The sequence below is a fragment of the Leishmania infantum genome, chromosome 20 (assembly GCF_000002875.2).
Source record: "Leishmania infantum JPCM5 genome chromosome 20".
NCBI lineage: Eukaryota > Euglenozoa > Kinetoplastea > Trypanosomatida > Trypanosomatidae > Leishmania > Leishmania infantum.
This window is the reverse complement of record NC_009404.2, coordinates 166,646-184,116: the sequence shown is the minus strand read 5'-3', so window position 1 is coordinate 184,116 and position 17,471 is coordinate 166,646. Positions and strand designations below refer to the sequence as shown.

Sequence of the window (17,471 nt, the reverse complement as noted above, 5' to 3'; positions counted from 1 at the left end):
AGGCGCTCGGGCGCAGCAGCTTCGATAACTCGTAATTCTTTTAGTGTCATGTGAGCGTACCGGTGCATGCGCGGGGGGGGGGGAGCGCAAGAGAAACAGAAGCGATGCAGGAGGAGGGCGGGAGAGCCGAGCCGAGACGAGAGGTACCTCCTGATTCACCTCACAGGTGCAGGCAACGCTCGCTCGCTTCAGTTTACCGCAGCAGCGGCCGCACGCCGAGCTCCAGCGCTGGCCACAAGGGCACCTTCTTCGCCAGCATCGTGTGATATAGCTGGGCGGCAAAACTGTGCAGTCGCTCCTGCAGCAGACCCTTTAGCAGCAGGTTTAGCGTCTGTTCATTACCACGCACACGGCGGCGTTGCATCTCAGCGAGAATTGCCGTCACACGGCGCCACTGCTGCGACTTCTCGCAAGCGAGCAAAAGCAGCGTGTACGTCTCTGCGTTCGGCTTCACCGAGGACCCACGCATGGCATCGTAGAGGGAGAAGCAAGCGAGCGCCTGCTCCGAGAGCAGCAGCGTCTCCAGCGACGCATTCAGGAGCGGCGTGGACACCGCAACGTGCCCCATTCGCGACAGCAGCGAAACCGCCTCCTCTACGTAGCCGCTCTCGTTCAAGCCCTTAAGCAGCGCTGTCAGCATCGGCGCGTCGACGGGAAGCTGCAGCGCTTGCACGGCGTCTGTGTAACGCGCCATCGCGAACTGCATCGCGTTGTTCACGTGGCATACGGTAAAGTATGCCGTGTACGTCGTGCGTGTCGGCAGCAGAACAAACTTGTCCGCATCGAGGAGAAGTCGGTTGGCGAGATGGAATGCGGTCGTGCTCGGTGCCGTAATGACGCTGAGTGTTGTCATGAGATGCTCCAGTGAAAGGGGTGTCGGACTGATAAAGCAGCGCTTCTGATGGGTGTACAGGCGCCGCATGTCATCCAGAAACGGTACATCCTGCGGCGTCCGCGGCACTGCAGGGATGTCTGCCCCGCCAGACGGGGCTGCCAGCCGGGCTGCGTCGTGCGCGCGGCCCGTCAGCTGCTTCGTTGGCCCCTCCAGCCGACGGAGAAAACTCGCGTGAGAGTAGAGCAACATTACCGACTCACACGTCCGTGGCTGCAGTGCCAGGCTCTGTGCGTAGACACCATTAAGCAGGAAATGCGCCACCTCGTCCGCTTTCGCAAGCTGGGGCATAGGAGAGGCTAGCAGCTCGCACAGCTGACGCTCCTTTCGCAGGTTCAGCTGCGCGTGCTCGTCCAGCATAAATGGCTTGTCGACGAGGTCGCGCTGCCGACTCAACTCGCCCACGCGCTGCCGCTCCGCAAACCGCTCTCGATTGGAGGGTACGTAGGTCTCCCCGAACGGCGCCGCAATCCGGGTCGTGGTAACCTGCTGGCCCGTCACTTCATTCACGTGCGTCTCCGACTCAGGCATGCCAGCGCCACCGGGCCGGTCGTGCAGGTAGGACGAGCTTGCCCGGTACTCCTCTTCGGCCTCAGCGATGAAGGCGATCGCGTCGGGGGTGACGCCGTGGTCGAGCAGTCCCCTCTCGCTGTTCTTGATGGCAAACCGAAAATGATCAGGCTCCTGTGCATTCGCCTGCTGCGTTCTACCGTCGTCCAGAGTCTGCGAGTCAACATAGCGGCGCGACAGTCGCGGACTCGGTGGCGTCGTCAGCCTTTCCACCGGCGGAATGATAATACAAGAACGCTGATGCGCCACTGTCCGCGGCGGCGCTGCGCTGGAGGACGCGTGGGAGGAAGAGGCGATGCATTCGCTCGGCACACGACGGCGCACAAGCACAAAGGTGCGCGAGCCTAACGTTGCCGCGCGACAACACCGTCTGCACGGCCATCGCTGCATGGCCGCAGATGCGCCTGCTTCCGAGAGCCTGATCCCTTCACGTTTCTGTGTTCGTCCGTGGCCGAGTTGAGTTCACGAAGTGTTCCACGGCTCCTTCTGGAGAAGGCGCCACCGTGTCCAAGCCTCAGGTGATATACGGGAATCTTCCTTTCGACGTGGGTGTGATGTGCGTGCTGCGTGCTTACGCGGCGCAGGATGCGAGAGGTCGGGAGGAGGGAAGTAGCGGGCGCAACGGAAAGTCGGGCAGGTGTGGGCAGCACAGCAGAAGAGCTGCGGCTCGCGTAAAGGCATGCGGGGCACCAACCATCGCCGCATTCTATGGCGTGCGCGGGGCGGAGGGGCAAAGTTGAAACGTGAACTCGCGCTCATCCAGAGAACATCAAAAAGGGCTCGATGCGGTCGCCGAGGTATGTGCGTGAGTCGCTGCGTGTGCGATACCTGTAAGGCGCAAGCGATACGGAACGCGCCAGAAAGGCGGTGGCGAGAGCGGACCTTCCAAAGACCGCCAACGTGAAGGGAAGCGGAGAGCGCATGCGGGACAAGCTGCGGGCCAACACAGCATCTGCCGAGCACAGCCCATCTCATTCCCTTCCCCCTTTCATCACTCCACCCCAAACAAAACAGAGGGAAGGCACTACCAAAGGCGCCAGCGCCACTAACGGAAGCAGCAGGGGCGGCGGATGAAAAAGAGAGACCTGCGTGCACCTCACACTGAGCATCACTTACAGCACACACACACACACACGCACACCTGGAGGGCGAAGACATCGGCGTTCTTGCTGCGCAGCTGCGGCTGAGTGAGCCGTTAGAGCTCCTCCGCTGCTGCCAGCACCTCGGCGACTTCGCGGTACGCCCGCCGCACGTGTTCCGACTTCACGCCGACGTCCTCGTAGGCGGACATGAAGGCTCCACACGACACCTTCAGTGCAGCCGACCGGAGAAGCGGGAGCAGCACGCGCCTATTCAGCTCAACGGCCTGGTTCAGCACCAGTACTCCATCAAGCGCCTCGAACATCTTCGTTACCGGTGCACGACGCAGTTGTAGATAGTGCAGGTACAGCGCTGGTGAAATCGTTGTGACGCACTCGAGGTACACGCGCTGGTTGAGCTCTTCAAGGTCTTCGCGATTCCAGGTGGCGCTGCCGCTCTCGTCATCCTCGCAACTCCCGAACCGCCCTTCGCCGCCTCGCATTCGTGCGCTTGGTGGCGATGGAGGAGAGGGGACCGAGAGTAGCGTGGATCGCTGACGCCGCCGTGACGCAAGGCTGGACGCTGCTGTGGCGGCGGTACCTGAGCGAGCCTCACCGCCGTTGTCAGACCCCAGACGACGGCTGCCGAGTTTCTTTGTGTTGTAATCAAAGAGACGATGCTGCGCGACCCCATCATCCCCGTTCCCGCGCGCGTCTCTCGTGCTAGGTCTGTCGCTACCACGCCGAACGTGATCGCTTCCGACTCCATGAATGCGGAGAGCGGTGCGACTCAGCATCTCGTCCATGGGGACCGTCGGCACATAGCCGGGCATAAAGGTCCTGCCGCCTTTGATGATGAAGAACATCGCTCGATGAACGCACTGCCGCATGGTGGCGTAGCTGCGCTGTGGCGCAGCAAGAAGCGTGAGTATCTTGTTGCCGCCTGTGGTTTGCTTGTACGTCGGAGGGATGCATTGGATCAGAAGATTTGTGATACAGCCGGGTTGCCGGCCATAGCCCAGCACCGGTAGCAGCAGCGCTACGAGGATCTCATTCGCCTCCTTGAAGGTGACGCACCGTGTTAGCAGTGACGCGCTCGAACACGCGCTGCTCCCGCTCGGCTCTCCAGGTGCCATCGCGTCGTCGTTACGCAGGAGTAGGATCGCATCCGCGTGCCTCTGCAGCACCTGAAGCGTCAAGGCGGCGTTCAGCCCCTGCGTCGCTACCTCACCTAGCGCCTGAGGGGCGACGGTGATGTTTACTAGGTGTCGCGCTCGCCGCTGCGTTCCCTGCACGCAGCTGTCAAAGCCGTCGTAGTGCATCATCTTGGACTCATACACCTCATCTACCTGCTGGCCCGGCGGCGGTTCTGTGAAATAGAGCCGCAGCCGCGCTGTCAGCCTTGATGCGAGCCCGCTCCCCGTCCCGCCAACGAGGCTGTGAAGAACGAGAATGGACTCGAAGCCGCCGCTGCCATCCTCGGCGTCGCTTGTGCGGCGCGTCTCGCGGTGAATTGCCTGCAACGCCTTTCTCAGCACATTGTCATCCTCTTCGCGCTGATCACGTGCGATATTTCGGAAAGCCCGCTGCACGGCTGCGTTGCGCTCCGTGCGCTTGCTCTGCTCCGTCTTGACACCGTAGTAGCCGAGACCCCAGTTGTTGCCGCGGCCGGACTGGCCATGAATCACGTTCTCCGCACGAATAAAGTCGGGGTGCCGCTGCTGCACCCCAAGCACGACCTTCGGCTCCGTGTCGACGAGGATGCAGCGCGCCTTGCCATCGAGCGCGAAGAAGGGAGAAGGGTCCGCAACACGCGACGGCGACTTGGCTGCTTCGGATGATGCGCTGGAGGAGGTGCACAGCGCCAGCTGCGTGAAGAGCTCGTCACCGAGCTGATTGCCGCACTGCCCAATCAGCACCACGACAATCGCCATGGTGGTCTTTCCCCAGTGGTTCGTACCCTTCCTTTTGTGGGAGACGCACGCACACCAAGACGTGCGAGCAGTGGTAACGACTGAAGGGGCAGGGAGATCCGAATGCCGGGCCGATGAGGGCTGACGTGTATCTCTTTATTCAACGACCTCAATGCGGGCGTGCAGGATGTCCGCGTATGCGTGGTTGCACCCGCAGGACGACCAATGCCTCCGCCGCCGCCACTAGACGACGTCTCGGGTCAGTCGGACGAGGGTTAGGGCGTCGTCGAGAGTGACGTCTGAGATGGGCACCTAGCGAAGAGGCGACGACGCACCGCGGAGGAGCAAAATATGAGTGCTTGTGTGTCTATGCATCGCTGTGAGAGAGGAGCGCAACGATTCGGTGGAGGGTGGGAGGGCAGTGTGTGTAGGAGAGCAGCGACATCACCGACAGGGCAAAATATCGCGACGGAGGTAGCGCGGAGACGTTCAAGGCTGCAAGGCGATGTGTATGAGGCCGCAAAGAGGCGGTGCGCAGCGGTGAGCCTTGACGGGGTGTGCGCGCGCTCGTGTGTGCCCGGATGTCCAATAGAAGTGCGTGTGTCTGCTTTTCTTTTACCTGGTACATGCAGCCCTCTCCTCTATGTCGATGCGCATGCGCGCGAGCAGCCACTCCTCCTAAAAGGTCTGGGCGGACGACAACAGCAAAAAGAGCCTCCGCCCGTTCGAGTGCGTGCGTGTGCGTGTTCATGTGTGCGTCTTGCCGCCGTGTTGCTGCCCTGCGGCGGCTGCACGCCACGCAGCCCCGCTCCGGACGCAGCGAGCAACAGAGAGAAGAAGCGAGAGTGAGGGAGCGTGCCCAAATGACAAGAAAATCGCCTACTGGCACGCACACGCGCTTTAGTACTGTCGCCGCATGGCGCTGAAGCGAGCCCGTGAGTTGATCAACCCCATCGTCACCAGCACCATGCGCAACTTCCACAGGAGCCACTGGACAATGTAGGCGATAGCAAAATACTGGATCCAGCCCCACTTGAGCACCTCGGCGTAGGATGGCATATATTGCACCTCCGCCGGCAGGATGCGCAGCTGTACGTACCACGTGAAGGTGTTCAGGTCATCTAGATCCTCCCAAAGCCCACGCACGATGCTCACATCTCTGCGCAGCACATCAAGCCCACCCGCTGCCTCGACGTAGGCGCGCAGCACAACGGATTGATTGCGAGCAGCGTAGTTGCCGGAAAAGCGAGGTAGGTCTAACAAGTCTGCCGGCTGGTGCGCGAGCTCTTGCAGAGGGCTCGACGTGTATGTATGCATGTAGGACACGTAGGGGGAGTTGATGAGACTGTGCGTCGTGTAGAAGAGCATGTCCGCCTTAGTCAGCGCGCACACGGGCGCCCCGCTCCAGCTGTACGTCGATGAGGTGGCCGCTGTGACGTTGCCGAATCCTTTTTGCATGGGGGTTCGCCGATAGCGCAGCAGCGGCGCGGCCGTCATGTTTACCTTCACAAGATGATGATTGATGTAGTACACGAACTCGGGCAGAAAGCTGGCCTCGAGGATCGCGTCACGCTGCGAGGTCGGCGCGTCGGCGCCACCACCAGTGGCGGCGCTGGTCGGCTCATAGAGGGAGAATGCCTCGAGTGCGTCGCCGAGGGGGAAGCTCATCAAGAAGTTCGCGTAGTCGATCTTTCCGTCGCCGTCCCTGTCGTCCTCGTAGGTGGAAAAATACGGCAGAATGCGCAGCGACGTCCCCTGCAGTGCGCCGTGGAACAAGTCGGAGCAGGTCCAGAGGTACTCCCTGCCTAGCACGGTGCTGACACGCACCGCACACTGCCCCGTGAAGGTCACCTCTGGCATGTCGTAGAAGTAGTTTGCCTTCAACCAGAAGTTCTGCATGAATAGAGCGATGAAAAAGGGAGCAACGAGGATGACGAGCAGACACAGCACGTAGAAGAGCCACGACGCCAGCCCGCGCGGGGCGTAGCGCACTCCGTAGTGCTCGTGATACAGAGAGAGGTGGATCATCTCGAGGTTCAGACGCTTCGGGTGCGTATGCCGGTGCGTGCGCTTGTTTGTATTCTATGGATGGATGCGTGTTCGTGTGCGTGAGCTGATGTGTAGACAGCGCCTTCGTGGCGTACGCCACTCCGCGTGTATGGCGTCTGGGAGGGAGGGGGGCGCGGGAGAGTGTCCCTTCCCCTGTATCCGTTCTCTGTGCCTCTTCTGTTCCGCAGGGAGGGGGCGCGGTGCGGAGAGGGAGGGTTTATCCACCTAGGTTACGAAGAAGCAGCACGCGGCATGATGAGTGCGCCGTGGCCGGCGGATGAATCACGTCCGAATGAGCACAGGCGTGCATGCGAGGGCAGTCGCTCAGCGAAAGAATTCGACGACCGACATCATAGAAAGAAGCGCCATGTTGTTTGGTCCGCCATACAGAAACAAGAAGGGGAGCAAGAGGACCGTGGATAGAGGCTTCGGTGGAAGCGATGGAAGGGAGGGCGAGGCAGCGGGGAGGAGGAGGAGAGAAAGGGAGGGGGATCCCGTGAGCGGACTTCTACCCAGGCACAGGCATCGGGCGCTTTTGCTCGGTGCGACGTCGCACCAGAAACGTACGTGGGGTGAAAGGTGGAGGATAAAGGGGAGTGGCCTGGCCGACCAAAGAGAAGGACACCCCAGACACGCTGTGTGCACCACCGCCGCCCGAGAGCGTCTATGCAAAAACGGACATGATACTCCATCGCTCCTCGCCATACGACTCGTGCTGGGACAGCCTGGAGGGAGTGCTACGGTAAAGAAGATGCTCACGGCGCTGCACGGGTCGGCGTGATGGCGTTCTCCACCGAGGCACAAAGAGCCTCATGGCCTCTCCGCTGCCGCGGACGAAGCGTGTGCTTGCATCCTTCCGACGCCCTCTCTCCCTTCCAACGGATGCACCTTTGTCCCGTTTCACCTCTGAGACGGATATAAGTGCCGTGCGCCGGCTGCCTCTCCGGGCTCGCCCACCCCCGCTCGCATGGTTGGCGAAAGCTTCGCCGCCTGGCCCTCCCTGCTTGCCCTGATGCCACCCAACTGTGGCGTGAGAGGGGCCAGAAGATTGCGAGGGCGTCCGCGAGGGGAACGACGAGGGGGGAGGGGAGAGGAGGGAGGCGGGCGATCAAAAATAGAAAAGGTGAAGGTCACGCGACGGAGGAGTGCAGCATGTGCTGAGCAAGTAGCGCGAGCTCCTTCGCATTCGTCTCCACTGCATGTCCCTTCCCCTCCCCCAAAAATCGTTACACGGTTACCGTTGGCCTTCGTCGGCTGTCGTTTTGCACCGCTGTCGATGAAGCAAGTACCACAATGCCTAGCGCACGCATCCCTCCCCTCCCCCATCCTCCAAGCACCCACACACGCATCAACGCTAAAACAACAGCAACGAAAACGGAAGTGATCCATCCACCTCGCACAACGGGGTGGGCGGCGGCGTGTGCGTGTGTGTGTGGAGGGATGGTTAGCGGAGGGTGACGAGCAAGCATACACAGACAAAAGAGGGAGAACGGGGAGAGATGGTAGGACGTGGTGCGAGAGCAAGCGCCTGCGATGAGGGGTGCAACACAGGGAAAGGGATGGATAAGAGCGGCAGAGAAAGCGGCCGGCGATCGGCAAGATGGGAGGAAGAGAAGGATGGCGGCGCAGGACCACTTCAGCACGCGATCAAGGCAAGAGCACACATGCACATGCACACGTATGCATGCACACGCCTTCTTGTGGAAGCACGGGGGGGTGGGGGCAGCACGAGAAGAAAAGAAAGCAGGACTAAGAACAGAAGAGCCCGCACACCCACCCTCCCCTCTCCGCACCGCCAAAACGAGAAATCACGATAGGGGGTCGTTCAGAAGCGAAGAGGACACAAGTCGAGAAAGAAGCACGAATGCACACGAAAACAGCACAAGGAAAGCCGTCCCCCCTCTCTCATCGCGCCGCACGTGCACATACAGATGCCACGGTTCCGCGTGCGCACACTCGTTCGCACAAGCACGCACAACAACAACACCAACACACACACACACGCATACACACACGAAGGCGTACCGTTGCGCGTTGGAAGACGGCGAGATGCACGCGCAGGTGCGTGCGGTGCAGAGAGAATTCCGGCAAGAATGCGGGTGAGCCATGAAGTGTGCGACAAGGAGCCTCGCAGATACGCAGGCAGAGAGGCAACGACGAAGAAGGGCCACGTCGAGGCGCATGCAACACAGTAAAATGCCTACGTAGGTAATGGAGGGGGGTGGGAAGCACAGACATTAGGGGAAAAAAAAAACGATTGTGCGGCTCACAGGCAGAGATAGAGAGAGGGGGGAGGGGGGCAGCGGGTGCGCGCGTGCGCGCGTGCGTGATGAGTAAAATCGGAGCAAAGCAGCAAAAGGAGTCGGGGGTCGGGAAGCGCACGGAATCCGAAGCAAGCACGGGGGGGGGGAGAGAACACACAGACAAAAACAAAACAACGGAATGAGCGGCGCAGGGAGGTGGGCGTAGACAAACAGGAGCGCGCAGACACACACACACACACACAAGCACACAAGTACACGTGAACCCACAATGCTCTGGAAGACTTCAACGACGTATGCTTGAGTTTTCTTCGCTGCGAGGTGTGTCTGCGCGCTCCTGTTTGTTTTCCGTTGTGTGTATCCCGTTGTCTTTGGTGTTGGTGATGAGGATGGTGGTGGCACATGTATCGGTGCAAGTGCACGAGCCCGTCCGTGTGTTGGTGTAGGTGTATAAGTTGCCAAAGCCATGATGGAGTTTGGGGATGTCGTAGACGGCAGGGGGAGGGGTGGTGGGCTACGGTGCCCTGTGCCCCTTCGTCTACAGCAGAAGGAAACAGACATGCCATGGCGTCCTCAAGAAGTAAGGAGCAAGAATCGGACGAACAGGGGGGCGGCTCCGGATGCTCCAAGCCCACGCCCCCCGCTCCCCCCCCATGAATAGATGTTGAACAGTTGAGGAAGACACTAGGAAGAAACAACATAGTCATCATCGCAGCGGCTTCTTTTCGTGTTGCGTTCGGTTCGACGCTCTCGATCAATGGCAGGCGTGTGTTAGCTGACTCCCTTTTCCTCATTTTTAGTACCTTGGCGACCTGAGCGACGCAACAGGCATGGCGACGGGTCAACGCTGTCGACCAAGAAGGACACTACAGGTGTCTCAACGATGATAAACTCCGTCAAGCAATTGCGGTGGCGTGGCTTAGAGAGGTAGTTGACCTGACTTGCGTGCACCATCAGCTTGTCATCGTCGGTGTGCTCACGGTAGTCGAGCGCGCGCTCGGGGTTGTTCGGCGGCGGGCCGCGCCTGCGGTCCGCGGCGTCGAACTTATACTCCGCCTGCATGATGATCGGAGACAATGGCAGAGGGAGGGGAGAGCAGTGAGGAAGTCACAGACAACCCACGCTGCTTCTCCTGTGGCTGCGTGCGAAAAGTGTGAGAAAGCGGGAGACAGCGTCAGATAGTGCAGTGCGTTAACATGTGCGCATGCACGTGCGTTCCCCGGAAAAAGAAAATGCCAGTGTGTGGAGAAAGAAACAAGAGTATGCCAGCTGCCAACCATGATCCACGGAGGAGAGCGAGCGAGGCGCAGTGGAAAACATATTCGAGCAGCAGCAGCAGCAGGAAAGGGAGACGCCGTTGGCGGTCACGCATACGCGGCCCCGCTCATGGCCCGTGGACGGCGGGCAGAGAAAAGAGAAGAGGCAACGCATGGTTCTCTCTTGACGACTAGCACAATACGAAACCACCGGCACCACTGGTGTCGGGTGGTGGGTGCGTGTGCGTGCGGGCCCGACACAGGACTTTGTAAGCACACGCTCCCTCAATGTGCGTTCGCCTGAGTCCGTCGTAGAGCTACCGTGCACGCAACAGCGGCATGTTCGCCACTAAGGAAATAAATCGTCTTCTGTGCTGTAGTCTGTTCCGGGGCGACCAAATGGGTGGCGCGACGACAGCGCGATGTCACTGCCGCTATACCCCTTTTCCCGTTCAGCGCACCCTTTTCTCCTCTTCCTTCGTCGTGTGCAGTACTCCGGCCATAGAGCATGAGGTCAAACTAAGCTGCACCTCCCCACCACCACACGCACACCACACACACACCACACACACACACACACACCAGCCCTGTCACAGGCCCCCATCCGCGTCGTGCGAAGCAGCCGAACACGCGCACACACACACACGTTACAGCGATGCGCCTACTCATTCATCGGAGCATCGCCTCGGACTCAGACTCCGCCCACCATCCCCGCCTCGCAGGTCGCCGCACAGCCGCTCCCATTGTGCCGGTCGCCACGCGGTGCCGCCATCGGGGTGGCCCAGGCTCCCCACCACCCCACCGGCAGGGCAGTGCGAGGGCCTGGTGAGGTAGGTGCGGGTCAGGCTGGCGCATTGCCCATCCCATGGATGGCGCACACGTCTGCACTGTCGCGGCTCGCTCTGGCCCCTCCTTGCGCCGTGGGGTGCTTGACCCTGTCTGCGCCAGAGGTGGTCTGACATCGGCAGGGACATAAGGGGCTGCTTGGCTTCCCGACACAGAGAGCGGGTGTGCTGGACCCTGAGGTACGAAGCACTGAGCGGTGTCGCCCCCGCCATGACGGACTCAGAGCGCCGAACACGCACCGAAAGAGTTGCTGTACGATGTCCATGACAACAAAAGGGGGAGGGCAGATCGATCGTCACTATTCAAACAACGAGAAGACGGCCGGTCGCTGTGGAAGAGGAGGGTGTGTGTGACGACGGCCATCGAGCCACATTAGCACCCCTATGCCCCCTCTGCTGCACACGCGCGCACATATGCTAAGACGCAGGTGGGCGAGAGCGAGAGACGCGCGCTGGCAAGCGTTCACACATCGGCGGGATAGGGGGAGGTGCTGCAAACAACCAAAAAAAAAGCATGTTCACGTTGTGACTTACCGATGTTTCGCCGTTCTTTCGTCCTTCAAAGAATAGGCAGGAGATAAGGCATTTTACGGATGATTATGGGATGCAATATCCACCGCAGGCGTCCAGAAGAGTACGAGACGGAGGGGTGGGGGGGTGGGGGGAGTTATGTACAGAGCGGGGAGCTGAGGGTGTTAAACAGCGCCGCTCACAAGGCTGCACGTGGCTGCTCACGCGGCCAATTCAGAGAAACAGCTCAGAGTTCTTTGCGAAGGCGCTTGTCCTGCCGTGGACTCCGCAGCGGGTTCGTCGGTATGGCACGGATGCACTCGATGTACTCCGGCGGTAGAATGTCCGCGCCCTCCAACACGCGTGATTGGTACTCGTGCGACGGCAGCAACTCTTCGGAGGTGTGCTGTGCAATGTAAGTCCAGCACTCCAGCGGGGCCGCCGTCGCATCGCTTAGGTCGGTGCAGCGGTGCAGCTCGCGGGAGTAGCCTCTTTCGTAGGCGTCCATGATCTCCAACTGTGCCTGGCTGATCTCGTACGCAGCACCGCAGACGTATGGCGGCATCGTACTGGGGTGTTTCACCATCCCCTGCGCCTCCTTCATTTCCCGCAGCACCACCGGCTCCACGTTGTAATATCCGAAGTTACCTCCGTTCGAGTGGCCTATGGATACTGCATTGGCAACGAGCACATAGCCGAGCAGCTTGGCGAGGCGGCGCTGGTACGGCGGGCCGATACGGACGCACACCTGCTCCCAAGACATGTTAGAGCCGTACGCCAAGTACCACGTCTTGGCCTCCTGTGAATCCTTGCTGACATTGCGGGCCTGCTGGTACACCATGCGATGGATCGCTGTCGCGTACAAGTCGGCGTCGCCGCTATCCGAGGACGCTGAGCTGTGGGTGGCGACCGCAGTGGAGCTACTGCCGTCCTGATTGGCTGCTATGTTCAGGTGGATGTACTCACGGTAGGCCTTCTCCAGGAGCGCTGCGTATGCTTGGCTGGGGGCAACGCGCACGGAGTGGATGCAGTTGCACCAATGTAATCCAGGCCAGCGCGGCTGAGGCGTGGAAGCGGCACCGTTTGGAGTGCCAGCCGGGGAGGACGCAACAACGGCGACCAGCCCTGGTTGGGCCTGGACCCCTTGCGGCTTCGGCAGCGGCTGCCAGCGAAGCTGCATGAGGGCCTCCATGGAGAACTTGCGCTCCATGAGCGGCATGTCCAGCGCGGCGATCACGAGGGACGCAAACATCGGCGAGTCTGGCGCCCGCACGGCGCGATGAACGTCACTCATCGCGTAGCAGGTGAGCATGGCATACATGTTGAACGACCCTTCGCGCGCGACAGCCAGCAGCAGTGGTTCACGCACAGTGGCGGAGAGCTCGTACAGAATCCCCCGAACCCCGTCGCGAAAAGCCGTCTTGTACTCGTGTGACTTTCCATCCCGGTCCTTGCTCGGAGAGAGGCGCGCCGTCGATGGATCGCGGGCGACGAGACTGAGCGGGGCGATGTTGATGCAGCCTAGCCGCGGCCCTTCAGCGCTCACGGCGTCGAACACGAGGCGGTACCCTGGAAGGAGGGCAGGGCGGGCTGAATGGATGATCGGCACGGCACCACCGGAGACGGCGGCAAGAGACCGCTGCAACTCCGCTGCATCGGCATAGGTTCCGTAGGCGAAGTAGTAAAAGTTGCTCGATGTGTCCGAGGCCATTGCGGGTCCGCTCTCCCGTTCTTTCCGGTCCAATGCCACAGGTAAGTGGGCTCACGTGCAAGAGTGTGCACAGAGTGCTGCTGTGAGCGCCCGGCGCTCTTGCCGCCACGTCGGAGAGTGAATCACTGCACCGGCGGCTGCACGGAAAGCGTGACTGGCGCACTCACCCTCACATAGAATACGCGAGCAGGCCGGAGTGGAGATGGTGCGTGTACGAGAGCCTCCCGGTGTGTGTTTGCGGGTTAAGGCGTTTCGCTTGTCCCAAGAAACGCCAGGAGAGCGCGCGCGACTTCAATGTGCTGGCGCGAGCCGCGGGTGCCTGTGCGTGCGTGAACGGTGGCGTCGCTACGATGCCGGGAGAAGGGGAGATACAGAGGCGCCAAGCTGTACCACTTACGCTGGTATGTCGGCCGGCGGCAGCGCTGCGCCTCACGACGGTGCATGCAACGGAGAGACACAGCGAGAAATTGAAAAGTACGCAGTTAAATCGCAAGGGCGAAGAAATCGCGCCGGCAGCAGCAGCAGCACACTACTGGCAGTGCAATCAACAGCCGGATGGGACGTCGGCGCGCGGGCGACATTGAAGCGGGAGTTGCGACCGACAAGAAAGGAGGGAGAGCGGAAGAGTAGACGGCCCTCAAGTAAAGAAATGCGGGCGCACGATTGGGGTGGAGGTGTGTGTGTGTGTGTCTGTGGGGGGGGGGCACTGAGCCCTCGACGCAAGAACAGAGCGCAAATCAAAGCGCGGCGCAAGACGTTCCAGCTGCAGTGAGCTGCTTCGGTGGGGGGGGGCAGCCGGGGAGAGGGCGAGGGAGAGCGAGGACCAACATCCCGCCCCGAAACATCGCCTTCTTTCAAAACGGGAAATGAGCACCCTCACGCCGCACCCCGCACGATCGCACGATTGAGCGCGCGCGTTGACGCATGTAGGCTATCCAGTGCCCCATCACCACCATCACCGCTACCGAAAAAAAAAAACACTTGCACGCTCTGGCGCCGCAATGATAGATCCAGCGTGTGCACACCCGGCGCCCCTCCCCTCCCCCCGCCCTACGGGCTTTTTTTTTTCAGCGTTCCTGTGGCGTTTTGCGGCGATGCCATGGAGCGCGCAGACAGAGGGAGACACGAAAGGACCAAAGTAGAGAGAAGGTGTCCGGTCACACGTGAGGCGTAAGAACGCGCGCGTACGCGACCGCAGGCACGGAGAGCGATGGGCAGGCCACCTGGCCGGATCCTCTAAAGACACAGAGATAGAAGAACAGGAAGAGTGCTTCAGTCTCTCTATCTCCGTGTGCGTGTGTGCCTGTCTGCGTGACTGCGAAGGAGAGAGTGGGGTGGCTGGCTGGCGGCTGGCGGCTTGCGACCATAGCGCACAAAACACCGCTGGAGCCACACAGAGACAAGGGGTACCAAAGAAGCGCCGCCCTCTTCCAAGACGGACGTTCCGCCCCACCGCCACCGCCGCGAACAGCATCGACAACGCAATTCAAACGGTTACCGCCACGCTGTGCACGAGACGCCGCGCAGCCTCAACCTCTGAAAATCTCCTGGCTTCATCCCACTGCAGCAGACCACCCATGACGCTCGCTAGCGTGGGTATGGCTTGCAGGGCTTCGGCAGGGCTGGTGTACGCGGTGTGTGTGCGGCGGGCTACGACATCGACTACGCGTTCAGCGTAGGTGTCCTTCACAAGGGTCTCCAGACGCGCTCGTGCGTTCATCGGCCCGCTATCGGTGGTGGTGCAGAGAGAAGCTGGCGTAGTCAGTTGCAGATAGCGCGTGCGGCACCGGTGGAGCTTCTTGCGCGTCTTCTCTGAGAACAGCGGCGGCTCGTGGTACACAAGGGCGTCGACCGCCTCCTCAGCAATCCGACGTGCCAACAGCGGGGTACCGCCGTACACGTGGAGGAGCGGGACGTCGCGGCGCGCAACAGCGACAGCGTCCCCGGTGGCGTCTGCACAGTTGCTTACCAAAGACACAAGTTCTTCGATGTCACCCTGGTCGCCTCTCTTGGGCAGCGGCACTGAAGAAAAGTGCAAGGCGTAGCCTCGATGCAGCAGCGCTCCAGTCCACGGCACTTCCTTAGGCCCCTTCACGTGCGGCACAATCTGCGACACGCACGAGAGCAGGCGCGATGCGTCCACAGACACGCCGCTGCTGCGCAGCATCGACAGCGTACGCTGGCGCTGTGCGGCGTATCCGTCCACCGAGTGCAGCAAACCGTTGGTGTGCGCCGTGACGGTCGCCGGCAGCCGTGGCAGCGAAGAGATACTCGGCCCCAGCATCACGCACCGGTCCCACCACGGCAGCACCATCACCGAGGCAAAGCTCAGCCGTGGAGAGCTGAAGAGCAGTGCCGCTGCCCGCATCGTCTCGGAAAGCGGCGGTAAGGAGGCCACGGCCCCCTGTCCTACGCCGTGGCTGTCCGTGGGTGGCGTTGATGGGGGCGGCGCAGCATGCACGGCGTTGGCGGGAGCAATCAGGTAGGAGTACGCCTGGTATCCGGCAAACGCAGCCGGCACGGTGTCACTGGCGTTTCCGTCGAACATGGCCTTCACGGTGTCTGCCCAGCAACCTGTGCAGTTCACCACGCCGCGTGTGTAGACGTGCGTCGTGGTTGCGGCATCCGGGCTCCATACTGCGCTTCTCGGCGATGCAGCCGAGTCGGCAGTGGATGAGGGAGAAGAGGCGCTGCTCTGTCCCAGTAGCCGCTGCAAGAAGCGTGGCCGTGATCGGTCTGGCGACGCTGGCAGACTCGCTGCAACTGCCTTCGCAGCCAACGCATCGCGAACAGAGACCAGCATCACGCCAGCGCACGAAGAGGCGCGGGTAGAACTGGACGGCGAACTCATCTCCATCTCCGTCGTGGCCGGCGCAGAAACCTCTTGAATGGCGAACACAGGGGCATAGGATAACACCGTCACACCGAGCTCCTCTGCGGTGCGTGCAAGCGACACGGCGACTGTATTTCCACGCAGCGCGAAGTCGTTGGCTATGATGCCCCCTCGCAGTCGCGCTGGCGAGGGGGACGGCCCCGAGCTGGGCGCGAGCGCTGGTAGACGCGCCTGGACGACGGGCCCAGGTAGCACGAGGTTCGGGCGCAGCGGGCCGCAAAAAATGCTCATCACCGTACTCAAAATCGCGGCGCAGACGTACTCCACCATCTCTGTCGAGTGCAAGGCTGGCAACAGCGTCGTTGTGGCAGGCGTCGGATCGAAAGGCAGTAACGACGGCGCTTTCGCTGAAGTTTCTTCTGAATGTAACACAGCAGTGGTGCCATCTTCGGCGGCCCCTGCTTTGGACGCGGCTTCGCAGCCGCTTCCGCCCACGGTGCCTCGCCAACGCCAGTTCTGCCAGCGTCGCAGCAGTGTGTCGGGCGCCACGACACACCGCGGTGCGACGTTGCGCCACGTCGTCTCCTCCACGAGCACGGTTGCCGCCATCCGCAGCCAGTCCCAGTCGCGCTGTCGCAGAGCTCGCTGCACGTACGGCAACGCGCCCGGAGAGACAGAGGGCATGCACGAAGCTGCGCTGCCTCCACCGAAGTCTGCCGCGTCGACCAAAGCCACTCGCAGCCCGCGTTGTGCCGCATCGACGGCAGTGTAGAGGCCTGTGAGGCCCCCACCAATCACGAGGAGGTCAAATGGGTCCGCTGCTGAGCTTCGTTGCAGCGCTGCCCAGCGCGAAGAGCGCGGTGCGGGACTGTCACGGTAATGGTCGGCTCCATTCGCCGGCCGGTAGGCAGAAGCCGACAACGCGCTGTAGGGGCGAAGACACCATCGCCGATATGCAAATGTGCCTGCAGCGACGACGACGGCGGCGCGCAGCAGGCGCACGTGCAACTTGCGGCTGTGCCGGCTCATGTCAACAAGTAAAAGAAGGAGAAAACTGCGATCGGCAGAGGTAGAGAGCGAGGTGCTTGGAAAGCGAGAGTGCGCTGAGGTGGGTGGTGTCGGAGGCACGAGGATCAGGTGTAGCTCCCTCGCGTCTGTGCGAGCCCAAATCGCGCCGATGTGAGACGGCGATGCAAACAAGTCGGCCTCCGTCTCTCTGTCGGCGTTTTGCTTGTCGATATGCCCGCGCGTCACCGCTGGTCTCCGTCCCGCGTAATCTATGTGAGCCCTCCGGCACGAGGCCCAGGTCGGTCCCCTCTCTCGCCTCAACTTTCTTTTTGGTGTGTGTGTGTGGGGGGGGGCGAGGGGGTAGAAAGGGATGCTCGTCTTCCAGCAAGGTCGATGGGCGCGCTTACGCAGGAGAGAAGCGCGAGGCGGTAAAGCGATAAAAGGATCGGGAGACAGTAACGAGCGCGAGGACTATTGTGAGCACGCGGGGAGCGTGAGGTAGCGCAGAGAGGAGGGAGAGCGATGAGTCGTGCCAAACCGAAAA

The 17,471-nt window shown here is 61.3% G+C and overlaps 6 protein-coding genes across 6 annotated transcripts; all 6 read right to left on the bottom strand.

Moving 5' to 3' along the window:
• Positions 1-193: 193 nt before the first annotated feature.
• LINJ_20_0550 (conserved hypothetical protein) lies at positions 194-1,423 on the bottom strand (the record flags this gene model as incomplete). Its single annotated transcript, XM_001465167.1, has 1 exon — positions 194-1,423. The coding sequence occupies one exon, from the start codon at positions 1,421-1,423 to the stop codon at positions 194-196; it is 1,230 nt and encodes a 409-aa protein (XP_001465204.1).
• A 1,234-nt stretch (positions 1,424-2,657) lies between these two features.
• On the bottom strand, positions 2,658-4,475 carry LINJ_20_0540 (putative zeta tubulin; the record flags this gene model as incomplete). The annotated part of the gene is made up of 1 exon (XM_001465168.1): positions 2,658-4,475. The coding sequence occupies one exon, from the start codon at positions 4,473-4,475 to the stop codon at positions 2,658-2,660; it is 1,818 nt and encodes a 605-aa protein (XP_001465205.1).
• Positions 4,476-5,354: 879 nt separating this feature from the next.
• Positions 5,355-6,482, bottom strand: LINJ_20_0530 (conserved hypothetical protein; the record flags this gene model as incomplete). Its single annotated transcript, XM_001465169.1, has 1 exon — positions 5,355-6,482. One exon carries the CDS (start codon positions 6,480-6,482, stop codon positions 5,355-5,357), a length of 1,128 nt encoding a protein of 375 aa, XP_001465206.1.
• Positions 6,483-9,535: 3,053 nt separating this feature from the next.
• Positions 9,536-9,826, bottom strand: LINJ_20_0520 (hypothetical protein, unknown function; the record flags this gene model as incomplete). The annotated part of the gene is made up of 1 exon (XM_001465170.1): positions 9,536-9,826. One exon carries the CDS (start codon positions 9,824-9,826, stop codon positions 9,536-9,538), a length of 291 nt encoding a protein of 96 aa, XP_001465207.1.
• A 1,796-nt stretch (positions 9,827-11,622) lies between these two features.
• LINJ_20_0510 (hypothetical protein, unknown function) lies at positions 11,623-13,086 on the bottom strand (the record flags this gene model as incomplete). Its single annotated transcript, XM_001465127.1, has 1 exon — positions 11,623-13,086. One exon carries the CDS (start codon positions 13,084-13,086, stop codon positions 11,623-11,625), a length of 1,464 nt encoding a protein of 487 aa, XP_001465164.1.
• Positions 13,087-14,572: 1,486 nt separating this feature from the next.
• LINJ_20_0500 (glycerol-3-phosphate dehydrogenase-like protein) lies at positions 14,573-16,948 on the bottom strand (the record flags this gene model as incomplete). Its single annotated transcript, XM_001465128.1, has 1 exon — positions 14,573-16,948. One exon carries the CDS (start codon positions 16,946-16,948, stop codon positions 14,573-14,575), a length of 2,376 nt encoding a protein of 791 aa, XP_001465165.1.
• Between the last annotated feature and the right edge of the window lie 523 nt (positions 16,949-17,471).